The sequence below is a fragment of the Neophocaena asiaeorientalis genome, unplaced genomic scaffold, assembly GCF_003031525.2.
Source record: "Neophocaena asiaeorientalis asiaeorientalis breed wild unplaced genomic scaffold, Neophocaena_asiaeorientalis_V1.1 scaffold188, whole genome shotgun sequence".
NCBI classification, from domain to species: domain Eukaryota; kingdom Metazoa; phylum Chordata; class Mammalia; order Artiodactyla; family Phocoenidae; genus Neophocaena; species Neophocaena asiaeorientalis.
In genome coordinates this window covers 4,451,841-4,466,248 of record NW_020174156.1, presented here as the reverse complement: position 1 = coordinate 4,466,248, position 14,408 = coordinate 4,451,841, and the positions used below count along the sequence as shown (strand labels likewise).

At 37.9% G+C, this 14,408-nt stretch overlaps 1 protein-coding gene across 1 annotated transcript in view; it reads right to left on the bottom strand.

Moving 5' to 3' along the window:
* Positions 1–9,621, bottom strand: part of KCNMB2 (potassium calcium-activated channel subfamily M regulatory beta subunit 2) — a 29,996-nt gene extending 20,375 nt beyond the window's left edge. Inside the window, exon 1 of the mRNA XM_024755128.1 lies at positions 9,500–9,621. Coding sequence (XP_024610896.1) covers positions 9,500–9,555 — 56 coding nt within the window. The 5' untranslated portion in view covers positions 9,556–9,621. The remainder of the gene's footprint in view (positions 1–9,499) is intronic.
* Between the last annotated feature and the right edge of the window lie 4,787 nt (positions 9,622–14,408).

Below are 14,408 nucleotides of genomic sequence, written 5' to 3'. Positions count from 1 at the left end.
GGTGGGGCGGGAATGAGCATGATACTATATTTTGGGCCTCAGGCCTAAACATCATCCGTCATACTAGGAAGCCTTGTACTTTGGGGGTTACTCTGCCACTACTAACAGAATGGACAGTTTATCTCTCTTTGGCTCTTTGTGTCTATTCTCTGTGGAATCTTCTTAAAAGGGGTAGGGGGAGAAATAAGGGAATGAAGGCTAGAATAGTTCTTTGAAGTAGAGCTCTCAGGAGGAATAATGACTCGGGCATGACTACAAAATAAGTTTCAAATATGGGGGATATTCAACTGTAGGTATAGAGCAGGAATTTGGATTTATAAGTCTGAAGCAGATCTAGCCTTGGTGTATACTGGCGAGGCAGTATGTTTAAGCTCTGTTGGAGCAGCTGTGGCTTCATGGTTCATGGTGAACCATGAATCAGTGTGGTGGATACAAATCAGCATTTATACATGTTGGCAATAACAAATAGTACATATGTGCAGTCTTTTCTACATATAAAGACTGGGAGCATTGTGCCCAAATCCTTTTGGAGAATATGAGTTATTAATAAACCTACAAGGCAAATTCAAGTATAACAAAATATTTTGTATAAAAAATTTTAATTGTCCAATAAAGCTATATATTTACCTCAAGGCATAGTCAACACAATACAATTTTATTTCAAACTCCATATTTGGATAGTTTCTTAAAGTTTGATAGTAGCCCTATGGTTCATAAGCAAATTATTTATGAGGCTGTACATATACAAACATGGATATAAAGAGTAAAATGTGCAAGAAAAAATTTTTCCTTGGGCTTCACTCATTTAAATTCAGATTCCCTTGGTATTTAGCCTGCAGGAAGAAAACTATTCATGTTAAGGCAGGGTAAATGTCATTTATTAATTCATTTGTTTATTCATTTATCAACATTTTAAAGTCTTCATAAGATGAAACATACTATGCCAAGTTCTGGGGAATACAAAGTGAATAAGACATGTCCTGAGGGAGCTGGGTGAGACACCAATCATTACAGTGCATTGTAAGGAGACTTATTGTAATGAGTACAGAAAGGAAGCAAGTCAATATGGTTCAGTTACTGAATGGCTAATGCACCATGATTAGCCAATTTGCCAATTTATTGAAGGATCACTTTGCCAGATGAATAATTTGCCCACTTAATCACAGATTTAACAAAGACTTAGTTTAAGGAGCATTGTTTTAAGTATAGTATATTAATATGAATGTATTTTCTTAAGAATATTTTAAGATGATATTTTAAAAATACATTGAATTATATTCTTCTTATGAATATGTTCTTTTTAGCAGTATTTTAAGATATTTTTTTTAAAGCTAAGTAAGTTTCTGAGGGAGGTTTAGTCTCTTTATAAATAATTCTTATATTCATAGATATATATTTTTTGAATATGTATATGAATATATTCTTCTAATAGATATAGCAAAAATTTAGCATTTCATATGGGAGGCTTTCATTTATAATGATTTTATTCAAGTCCTTTTTAGAGTTATTTGCTGTTTTGCTAACATTTGAGCATCACTGAGATTCTTGTGCAAATTTCATGACTTTGATAGTTTTGGCAACTTTATCAATTAACCAAAATTTGTTTCTTTTAACTATTCGTAAGATTACGGTAATTGATTTTGGGTGGGAATTTTTAACAGCTTTTTGAAGTTTCTTCTAAGTTTTATTTGAACAGTTTTATTTTGTCCTTATAACAAAATGTTCAGTTTGTCTTTGCTCTTGTCCTGTTATTGGAACAGGAGGGATCTGGACAAGATTGGTGGGACCTTCTGCTGGGGGAAAGTTGAAGAGCAGAATCAGTATAATGCAGCCTGGCCTGCTGATCCTAGAGAGGGGGAAACCCAAGGGCAGAGAGGAGAGGAAACAAAGAATAGAGAGAGCAGTAGGGCATGGCTGGGTTGGGGGAAGGGGAGGAAGACCTGAGAACAGGGGACCCTGAAGAGAGAGGGTGTCTGGAGCACAGGGAGGAAAAGACAGAGGGACAGAGAGATAGAGGGACAATGGCTGCAGAGACTGAGAGACAGAGGAGGAGAGTCTCAAGGCCCCAAATCTGGGTCCCCTGCACTCTTTTTGGTTCCTACTAACCCACAGAACTATGAGGGTTACAATGATTATACAAAGTTTTTGGTAAGTAACTAAATTTGATAAATTCACCAAAAAGATCAACTGGCAAATGGATTAGTATTTGGCAATTTGGCTTCAGGCAAATTGGCTATCACTGTATTGGACATTCCTTGAACTGGGCATTCAGTAGATTGGTGATGGATAACTTGGCTTAGGACTTGATTTATGAACATGAATGTTTTGTTTTGTTTTGTTTTGTTTTTTTTGCGGTACGTGGGCCTCTCACTGCTGTGGCCTCTCCCGTTGCAGAGCACAGGCTCCGACGTGCAGGCTCAGCGGCCATGGCTCACGGGCCCAGCCGCTCCGCGACATGTGGGATCTTCCCAGACTGGGGCACGCACCCGTGTCCCCTGCATCAGCAGGCGGACTCTCAACCACTGCGCCACCAGGGAAGCCAAACATGAATGTTTTAATTCATGTTTAATTAAACCAAGGTGGCCATAACAGTTTAAGTGGTGATGGTTAAAGGATTCAGTAATAGACTGAATTAAATCTCCAATGAGCAAACAATTGATAAGGGGAATAGGGTAGCTGAGAGTGGTTGGATTCCAGGATGCAGTGAGTGGGGGATGGCAGGTAATGAGCTGGTTAGATAGGCAGGGGTCAGAGATAAAGGGTGTTGTAGGTCTTCTGAAGTTAGAGGAGCCACTAAAAGAATTTAAGCAAGAAAGTGATATAATTAGCTTTGTACTTTAGAAAGATCACTCACGTTAGTGTGGTTGGCTGTTTGGAATGGTTTATTCCTGGAGGCTAAGAGACTGATTCTGAAACTCTCTCAGCATTTCAGGTGTTAAATAGGGGTTGAAAAAAAAACAGTGGTAGAGGAGATGAAAATTTAGATATGGGCATCATTTGCGTCCAGAAGTAACTAAGAACACTGTGGGTTTTAATGAGACTCCCTAGGTAGTCAGAGAAACAAAACTCAGCGAGGGTACTAGAACTTGGAAAGGGCAAGAAGACAGATCTACAAAGGGTCCCAAAGCATTCAGAGAGGTGAGGGGCACTGACAGGTGCAGGAAAGAGGAGGGAAGGTGTGAATAAAGAATTATGTATATCTGTCATAACTTGGGGAGGCCCTTCAGAAACCTAACCATAGTAACCGTAATACTTAACATACTAAATATTTATATTTATGCCTCTCTGGCCCAGTGAATATTGAGTGGCTCAAGAGTTAGAGCCAGACTGCATTCATCTTTGTATGTTCAGTCTCTTGCATTTATTAGGCTCACAAAGTATGTTCCTTTATGTGGGCTAGAAAAGCCTTCAATATTGAGCCTCCCTACACCGAGGCCGCCAGTGTAGGGAGGCTCAATGGCCAAGTGAAACCAAGTAAATTAGAGAACCATGGCTAGAACAGACTCCTGGCTTCTCTCTTCCTATCAGCGCCCATTGTACTCTACCACTAATACATTTAGTATTCCTTCTAGGAAAATTTCAAGCTTTTCTGGCACTGAGAGCTCTAGTTTCGAGACTTCAAGGAAAAGTGCCTTCTCTTAGATCCTACAAAGTGAATCTGTGGGGCAGTGGATTGCTGAATGCCAGCTGAGTTGAAACAGGCAGAGTTGCTATGTATCTTTGCCCCAGGAGCACTCAACTCATTATCTCATATGGCAGAGCTGAGAGTGGCATGGATTAAAACAGCCACTGTTCTGCCTTCCACCCACCAAAGTCTTCTATGTTTTTGAGATGTATGTACATCCTCACCTTCTATTAGTTCTATTAGATAGAACTAAATAATCTTAAATGTTTATATTAGTTAAGAAGAAAGCCTGAAAATTAATGTGCTAGGCATCCAGCGTAAGGAGTTATGAAAAGATTAATAGAATATATTAAAAGAAAGTGTAAGGAAGGAAATAATATCCATGAATAGAAATAAATGGAATAAAAGATGCACTGTATTAAAGAATCAATGAAATCAAAGATTAGTTTTTTGAAAACACTAATGAAATAGACAAACCTCTGATGAGACTGATAAGGAAAACTAGAGAAGACTCAAATAAATATCAGGAATTTAAAAACTGTAAGTACAGATACAGTTAGATTAGAAAGATAACAGAGGATATTAGAAATAACTTTATAGCAAGACATTTAAAAACTTTGATATATGATTTACTTAAATATATAGCAAATTCTTACAAATGTATGGCTTATTGAAACTGCTTTGAAATAGCTAGAAAATCTAAATAGTTCTAAATCATTAAAAATTGAATCATCAATTTAAAATATCCTCATAATGGAAATACCAGGCTCTGATTATTTATAGGTAAGTTCTACCTAGATTATACAAATCATTCGGAGGATCATATTCAGAAAAAGACTTGGTGACATAAAGATGCAAATTTACCACAAATTAATTAATAGCTTTCATAAAATTCCAATAAAAATCACAAGAGCTTTTTTGGGAAGTGGGGTAGGCATGACTGGACAAACTGATTCTAAAATAGGTATGGGAATGCGAACATCTAAGGATAGCAAATACAATCCTGATTACAAAAGAACAAGGTGGGCAACTTTTATACCAGATATCACGATGCATTATAATGCTAATGTTTGTAAGCTCAGGGGTGGTGTTTGTCTGAGGTAGACAAAATTCACCAGTGGGACAGAGTAGAGATCCAGAAACATATCCATGCGTATGTGGAAACCTAATATATGATACATGTGTACTTTTAGATCATTGAGGAAAGGACAAACTCTCCAACAAAAGGTGCTGGACAATTGGTTATCTGTACAGAAAAAAATAGATGCCTAGTTCACACCACACACAAAAGTAAACTTCAGATGATTAAGGACTTAATTGTGAAAGGCAAACCTACAAAATATTAACTGTATCAGAGCATACCCTTTTGAACTTGGGATAGGAAAGGATTTCAAAATGTTGAAAAATTGCTAAGAACACATTAAAATTAAGACCATGTTTATGAAAAGACATCATAAAGAAAGTGAAAATACAAGTAAACTGGGAGAAGCTGTTTGCACACAATAGACAAAGGGTTAATAGAGACTTTTATAAAAGTTTTTAATAGTTTATATAGCATTTTAAATTGTTGCTGCAGGAGGGTTGGTGTATTTGGTCTACTATACTGTCAGAAAAGGAAGTCTCATTGTTATTTCTGTCCTCCATCTCTTTCCCCGCTCCTGGAACTCTTATCATTCACATGTAACTTTCTGATCCTTCCTCTTAAGATTTCCATCTCTTTGAAATTTTCCTCTGGATTTTGAGATATTTCTTTCACTTTATCTTCCAGTTCTCTCATTTTGTTTTCAACCATTCTCAATGGTTACCTTTCTATATTCTATTAAATTTTTTAAATGAAAGAAAACAGACTTTTATAAAGAATTCCTACAAGTCAATAAGAAAAAGACAAAAATCCAATTAAAAATGGGCCACATGTTAGAACAGGCACTTTACAGAAAAGGACTAGGGATGTAGACTCAATCTTATTACTAATCTGAAAAATGGGAATTGAAAGCACAATACCCTCTGGATTGATGAAAATTAAAACCCCTAAAACTCTAGGGCAATGGAATCATATCTTTAGCTGCTTTGGAAAGCAATGGCATTGCCTGGTGAAGTGGGAGCTGTGCATACTTTTGAATCAACAATTCCCAAGTTAGATGTAAAACCTAAGAAATATTTGTACATATGTACAGGAGACATGAACAAAAAGTTTTATAGCAGCACTGTCAGTACAAAAAGAACTGGAAATAATGCCAATCTCTATGAGAAATAGACTGGATGAATAAATGGTGGTATATTCATATAATGGCATACTACACAGCAGACGAAATAAGCTACAGCTAGTCACATCAGCACTGATAAATCATGGGACCATGTTTGGTGAAAACAGCGAGTTGCAGAACAATTCATATGGTATGATTCCATTTATTTAAAGTCTCCAAACATTTAGAAGTAAACAATGTATTGTTTAAGCATTCAGATGTGACAAACTCATGAAGAAAAGCAAGGGAATGATAAACAGGAGGGTGGTTATCTCTGGATGGGGGCAGGGATAAGGAGGGGGACGCTCTTAGGGAAGCACCCTCAAGGGCTTCAAAAATTCTGATTGTGTTAGTTTTTAAGCTTAATGAGGGGTACTCAGATGTTTATTATATCATCATTCTCTGTATGGTAACATGTGATAAATGTTCCTTTATACCAATTCAATATTTAATATAAACAATCCAAAGAATATTTGATAAACAGTCAGTGGTAATGTCCTTGGCTAATAACCTCTCTCTTCTTTAATTTTTAAATTAGTTTTTGCTGCTCTTGTTTTATTTTGCCTCCTGCGATTTAGAGATTAACGTCGGCTCACCTAACAAAGAAATTTGTTCAGGGAAGAAAAAATATTCCTTCACATTGCTGGGCATGTGGAATGGAGGATAAGGATAGAAACCAGTGTTTTGCATATAGCAGATGATCAGAAAAAGGACTGGCTTTGAATTAAAATAATGAAAAAAATGTAAAGTTGACTTCAACTTCCCTCGAACGATAAAAATTAGGTTTCAGAATTTTCAGTGGACTTTTACTTCCACTTGGTCGCTCTGCCTGTCTGTAAGCTTATTTCTTGATGTTGCATCTCTTGAGGAATCCTAGGGAAGCCGATATCCTGACAAGTTTGTCTCTGGTCTCAGAATAAGGCATTGTGGAGTGGAGCCAAGGGTTTTTGGCTGCCTGGACTCTGGGATTGCCTGGGAAACACAGTTGGAGAAGCTGAACACACAGAGGCCAGGTTTGCAGAATAAGAAACTGAGCGTGGAACAGTTACCAGCAGTTCTGGGCAGTGCTTCCAGACAACCTAGTTAATTTATTTGCAAATAATTAACTTGAGGACCTTAATTATCTAGATTTATTATCAACCGCCATTACTTTCCTTATCACCATGATTACTGCCACCAAGAGTATTAAGCAGAGCAATAGCTGCTGTTTAAAGTCAGTTTTAAAATCTGAGTCTTGTTCCACAAGAGTCTGTGAATTAGGCGGTGAAGACAGAGATGTGGTTAAGAAAGAGGTACAGGCAAATGAACCAACATCAAACTAAGGATACTGGCTTAGTGTCAGATTCTATTGCTGTATTCTTTGCCTGTTTTTCCATTTGTCTTTGACTTTGTAGGCCAAAGTCATGCAGATTGATTTCATAAGCCTTGGCATCCCCATCCCATAAATAAAACTTGCTGAAAATGATTTACTTAGAGTCAATATTTTAATTATTTTAAACCCCATAGTTACTGAAATCATAGTTACTGAAAACATGAAAGTAGTAATTAAGAGTTTTATAGAATCTTACTGTTATAGGATATGAAGCTAATTATTTGCTCCTTATAATGCCACAAATATTGCCAATGTATCATATTCACATATTTATTATCTCCTGTGATATACAATTTTCAACTCTGTTTTATCATAGTTTCCCCCTGTGGGCTTGGTTGTTCACTGCTCCTCCGAATAGCTCATGTTTGACAAGAGCCTATGTAAGCCATGGGGTGCGGGGGAGAGAGTACAACCTTGGGTTTAAATCTTGATTCAATCACTGGCTAGTTATTGCACGCTTGGAAGTTACTTAAACTCTCTAAGCTTCAGCTTTCCTAACTGTAAAATGGGCATGATAATCCTTATCTTACAAGTTAGAAGAGAACGGTTTATGAAAACATGCAGTGCAGAGTAACTGCTTCTTAAATGTTAATCCTTTTGTTTGTAAAAAATTTATATATATAGAAAAATGTATTTAATTAAATTACTCATTGAGAATAAATAGAAGTTGAAACAAATACATCATGCTTCACCTGCTCTGATGAAACCTTCAAAATCTAAGGAGGACTGGCCATTGATAATCACACTATTCCTGTAGGGCAACAAAATCTCTGCCTTTCTGCACCATCAATGGTAGTGACCTTTTTTTTTTTTTTAAAGAAATGAGGAAATTTCATACAAAATATGGAATTTAAAAATGACACAAAATTTCAGTCTTATAGTAAAGCTCTTGCTGAAAGATGATTCAACTTAGTTGCTTGAAAGCAAATGAAAAATAACTTGATTAAGCATTGAGAAAAAGCATGTGAAAACCTATTTTACTTAAACATCATATCATTATTTTTTCCATAGTTAAGATAATATATTACAAAGCATTTGGAAAATGGAGGAGTAAGAAGCATACTTTTCCTTCCACTCCTTTTCCTATGTATATATTTTTTTGTGGCTGCAATTATAGTATGTATGCACTTTTCCAACTTGATTTGTCAGTTAATATTATGCCAAAACATTTTTAACTGCTAAGTGATACATTACATTCCATGATTTAACAGATTTTCTATTGTGAATAAGTTGCTTCCAAATTTTTGCTGTAACATGTAATTATTGTGAAGAACAATTTTGCCTTCAGAATTTCTAAAGGATTTTATCTGTAGGGAAATACAGATTTTTAAAAGGAAAAATAGAAGTACCAGCTATAAAATTTACACTCAGGTAAACCTCCCTCAGATCCTTCTTCTTGTGCCTGCATTTATCAATCCTGATTTCTGTCAGATTCTGCAGGCAGGTGAGCCTTGCCTAAGCTGCAATATGTTGGTATAGGCAGTTGTGTTTAAAATTTAGCTTCATCAAAACCAAATAATAGTACCAGGTCAATAAGAAAGAGAGAGATGCAGAAGAAAAAAAGAAAGAGAAACCAAATATTAAAAATGGCCAGAAAATTTTATGAATGTATTTACTCCCAAGTTGGAGGGCTGGGTTGAGCTGCATAATTGTCATTTCGTCTTTCATTATCACTGCTTTTGCCCTTTAATTTTTTTTCTTATTCCCCCATTCCTCCCTGACCCCAGGCTATTCTTCCAAGGAGTTTGAGAGCTCCATGGACTTGTCTATCCTTTTTTCATTCTCTCTTAGTTTTTGCTTTCCTTCCCTGCCATATGTCCACTGCCTTGAAATGCAATTTTCATTATTTCAGTTCAGTATTTATTGAGCACTTACTATGTGCCAGGAGGTGAAAATTCAGGGGAGAGTAAAACACAAATTCTGTGCTGATCAATAGGATAGTGGGAGGTTCTGATTGGATGGATATCTGAGGGCAGAGGTAGAGTTAGCTAAGTGATCAGTGTGTGTATATGTGCATGTGTAAAGGGCATTTCTGACAGGGAACAGCCTTTGTAAAGCTACGTGGTAGGAGTGAGCATGGAGAGTGCAAGGAGGAGGACGGCCAAAGTGTCTAAAACCCCATTCCCTCAATGTAGAGCCCATCCCACATTAACACTTTCAAAATATAAAGCTCAGTTGCCTAACGCTTTCTCTTTGGCATACTCTCTGGGTATTCAGGTTAAATGATTCTGAAAAGCCTCCAGAGTCCCAGTGATTTACCTTTTCTCATCGTGTCTGTAAGATGAAGAGGTCCGGCCACTGGTCCATATAAACATCTTAGAGGATGTTGGTCCAGGGGCTCCTTTCCTTATGGTGGAAGTCCTGGAAGAATGGTGAAAAGACCTAGAAGAGGTACACACTGAAGTTAAATCCAGTACTTAAAGTTTGGGGAACTGTGTATCAAATAGCAACCGGTAACTCTCAGTGGATTGACCATGTTAAATAAGACCAGGTTTCTGTTGCTGTAGGGCAGTTGTTCTCAACCCTGGCTGCACGTTAAAATCAACTGGGAATCTTTTAAAAAGCACTGAAGCCTGGGTGCCTCCCTCAGAAATGTGCATTCAATTTTTTTTAAAGCCTCCTAGTTGTTTCTAACGCACTGCTAGGATTAAGAGCCACTGCGTTAGGGAAACACAGTTTTCTAATTGATGTTATTACCATATTCACTCTAAGATGTCTCCTCCAAAAATATAATTTGGTACAGTTTATTATTCTATATTTTTCCAAAATTTTGGTTCAGGTTTGGTTCTATTTTTTTTCTATTTCTCTGTTTCTCTTCAAACTGTTTCCCTGCTGCTGACAGATGTGACATCTTACTGACAAGAGATCATCTTTTAAATGTGTTCAACTGTTGCCAAATCTGTGGGTTCATCCCTTGGCAGTTGAGTCTTGGAGAAAATCATGGCAGCAGAGACAGCAGATATTCTCTGGCTCCTAACAGCCAGGTTTATAGGATCCAGAGTCAAGATACTAGAGGACCGTTGTATTCTTTTGGTCATGACTTGGCTTGGGGATTAGTTCTGTCATCTTGAAGTTATAAATATGAAATATCATAGAAATCTTAATCACATATAAAAGTTAAAATGATATTTAACAAATAGAACAAAGGAAGAAAGAAAGGTGATTCCTTCATGGATGCATAGTCACTCGTGGCTTTCCTTTTGGTTGAGCACAGTATTAATGGTAAGCATGAGATTGGAAATAATATTAACTACTATATACTGTATTAGATACTACATGCCAGACAGTTTGCATATATTGTCTATGTATATATCATGAAATGTATATGCCTATATCTATGTTATGCTCATATCATGAAAACCCTGCAAGGTAGATAATGCTATTATTTTTAGATTAAAAATGATGCTTCTAGGAGATTTAGAAAAGGTGGACCCATGTCTACTTGTCTCCAATACTCATGCTTTCTGGGGAAAGACACGTTACTGTCTAGCCCAGTGATTTTCAATGTGCATACAAATTACCTGGGGATCTTGTGATCATGCAGATTCTGATTCAGTGAGTCCGGGAAGGGGACCCAAGATTCTTTATTTCTAACAAGCTCTCAGTGATGCTGATGTTGCTGGTCTGCAGGAAACACTAAGCAGCTAAGGCTCAGAGCATGTACTCAGAGTCAGTAATTGGCTATTGGCCCCATTTTTTGTTTTTTAAACTAACTAGCTGTGTGGCCTTGAGAAAGTCACTTATCTTTTCTAGGACTTAGTTATTTTTAATCTGTAACATGGAAAGTTTGAAATTGATAACATCTGAAATCCCTCTCAGCTCCAAAATTTTGTGACTCAGTAAATTGAAAAATCAATGGAAGCGTATTTTAAATCATTGTCTACTGACTTTCTGGAAATAGATCTCCTTCTGTAACCCTTGGGTCAGCATCAGAAATAGAAGGAACAGAGACCATGGGAGATGGCTGGGGTTTGACAACCAGTGTAGATGTAAGAAGTCATATTTCCACCTTGGTCTCCCAGGATGAACGACCAGAATGAAAAGATATACCTGAATGGATGCCCTAGACATTTTCAGAAAGATTTAGAAGTTGAATCTGCTAGCTCTTTAAATGACTTGGATGTGGGATATTTAAAATTATTTAGGTTTCCTTTTGAATATCTTTAAAACACATAGAATAGGAATTAAATTTGTTACTAAAACTAGCCAGTTTTCAGGAAATAAGAATGATTTTAATGTAAGCTGAACGAACTACTTCATAAGGATGAGGATTGGCTTAAACTTTCAGGAAGCTATTTCAACATTGACTCTGGTGGCATCTTCTGATCACTTTAGTCACTCCTCAAGGATTGGGTTGGAGCAGACAAAGAAAAGTGTCACACGTTCAGTTCAGGGAAAGCAATAAATTACTGAGCTCCCATCCTGTTACTGGTTATTAGCCAGAATTTAATAGACACACAGTCCATATTATAAATGCTTTGAAATCATTCAAAGTGAAAGGGGTTGCAGTGATTTTAATATACTTAGGATACTCTTCAGACTGTGTGTCATTATTTCAGCATTGCACCCTTGCTCTGTTGTTTGAAGATGATACAGAAAGGAAGATATGAAGGGTATACTTATTCTAATTAACTGTCTCAAATTTGTTGGACAGGACTTAATGACTCCTCAGCTTATCCTAAGAAGTGGATTTGGCGTTTTTCCACCCCAGTTTTCTTTCACAAAGACAAACCATTATTTAAAACCTGCTAAGCCTGTTGTTAATTAAAATTGAAGGGAGTAGCTGCTTTAAGGATAACACAATAAAGGTTCTGTAGAGGTTGAAAAAAGTTCCAGGCTTCAGAGAAACACCGAGGATATGTTAACAGGAGCTGGTTTGGTGGTTCCCTCAGCTCAAATGCAGCCCTCCTGAGCTCCTCAAGTAATCACCTCAACTCTGCTCACTTTATAAGACAAGGAGCATCTCATTTGAATTGTGGTTAGATAAGTGATATAGAGACAAAGAAAGCACTTTATAAAATTTTGTAATTTGGAATCTTAGCATGAAAAAGAGATCCGTGTTAGTGGATGCACAGGCCTGAGGGCAAGGGGAGGAGACCTGGACCTAATTCCATCATTAAATGACCTAGGAACTGGGGTGAACCTGGCTGAGCCATGACTATATGATTGCAGATGAGTATAGTTTGAAAACTAGATGTCCTAGAAGACATAATCTTGGCCTTGAGTGAAAGCACGAGTCAGGGAGAATGTAACAATTTCTTTGCCTCAGGAGTTTATAAAGGGCCCCTTTCCATTTCTCAGGCACACACCTCGGTGGGCTTCTACCCCCCTGACTCAGTTCACACTTCCTCTCTGCCTGCCTTTCCTGCCAGGTGAGTGCGTACCTCTGTTTCCAAGGCCATCTCAGATGTCATCTCTTCTGTGAAGTCTTTTCTGACCCGCACAAACAGCTTCCTCAGCTCTGCTTCCAATTCTTGGTACTTACCTCTGTTAGAGCAATGCATTCCAGGGCAGGGCTGTGTCTTATGCATCTTTTAGCGCAATGCAGGATACACAGTGACACACTGGTTGTGTTTGCTGCCTGCCTTGACCATATGTCTATTATTGGAAAGCATGACTGAAACAGTGCATACATAAAACATTGACCACCTTAAACTGGTTTTGTTTCCCTAAAACATGTTGTTGATTAATTAGACCTGGAGTTATTTTACAGAGACAGCACTGCGTGTGCAAGACAGGAACTCATGTCTCCAGGATGACCCTGGACCAAGAATCTTCAGTCTGTGGAACTCAAAGAATAGACATTTGCCACCAGAGACCTTTATGAAGCGAGAAGTCCTTCAATAAGAAAAATCCATCTTCCAGCAGCACCAGTAGTTTATATGGACTGATTCGAGACTCGTCAGTCAGTTTCCAAGTTTGAAATTCCTTTAACCCTTTAAATTTCACCTTGATCCCTGGATCTGGGAGACAGATTTGAGAGCCTTGCTTCCTGTCTTCTTGCTGGTCAACCTCACAGTGAAGCTCTTTCTTTTCTCAAAAGCTGCTGCCATTGTATTGGCTTTTATGGGCTTTGGGCAGCGAGCCCTTGCTTGGTAACAAGACCATGGATACTGACGTCAGCCTCCTGTGTTGTGGCTCACTACTGCTGGCTGCAGCCACCCTCTCCTTCCAGATCCTTTCCTTAGTTCGGGATGCCGTTCCTTCTTCCCACTCCCTACCTCCTCTCTTTCCTTCTCCTGATTGTCCTGCTCCCTCTGTCTCTTTTATTGACTTGGACAGAAAGTTTCTGTTGCTTGCTGAATTATCACTCAGTAAGGTTTTCTTTAGAAAGGGCAGCATGATCTAATGAGAATATGAGCAGGAGAGTCAGACAGGGACTCTTTGTTTGCCTCCTGGCATCACCACCTACCAACTGTGTGACTTTGGACAAGTGAGTTTAACATCTTTGTGTCTTAGTTTCCTCAGCTGTGAAAATGGGAATAATAATACTTGCCTTTCTGGGTTGCTTGGAAGATTAATGGGTTAATAGTTGCAAAAGTACTTAAGGTAAATCAAGGCACATGCTAAACATTAGTTTACTTCTTTTCCCCTTGTTAATAATTTTAAGAGCAAATGAATTGGATTTTATATTTTTGTTAAAAAAAAATCCAGCTAAGGTGCTTTGTACTTGTACATTGAGACTATTGATTTTTTTGCTTATGGGTCAGTGGCAGAGGGAAAACAGTTTTCTGAGATATTGAGATAATGACATCTGAAATACTTCCTCATTCACCTTGATACCCATCCCAGCAAGAGGACCATAAACATGGTGGCTCTGAACACTGGCTGAACAGTATAATCATCAGGCGGAATTAAAAAAAATCCTGGGGCCTAGATCTCAAGCCAGACCCATGAGAATCTCTGGGGGTGGGTCCCTGGCATTGGAATTTAAAAAAAAGCTTCCCAGGTGACTCTGATATGCAGCCAAAGTGGGAAACACTGCTACAAACTATCAGGTTCTGGTTTCATTTGAGTTCTTTATGGAGACTCCCCCTGCTTCCAGAAGCTTCAGCTGGAGAGTAACAGTTCTATGAGTGCTACTCTGTGCAGTGGCTTCTCATTTCCTATCAATGCTGTACAAGTGGCATACGAGGCAGGGAAAGAGCAAAGTAGACGCGGTTTTCTA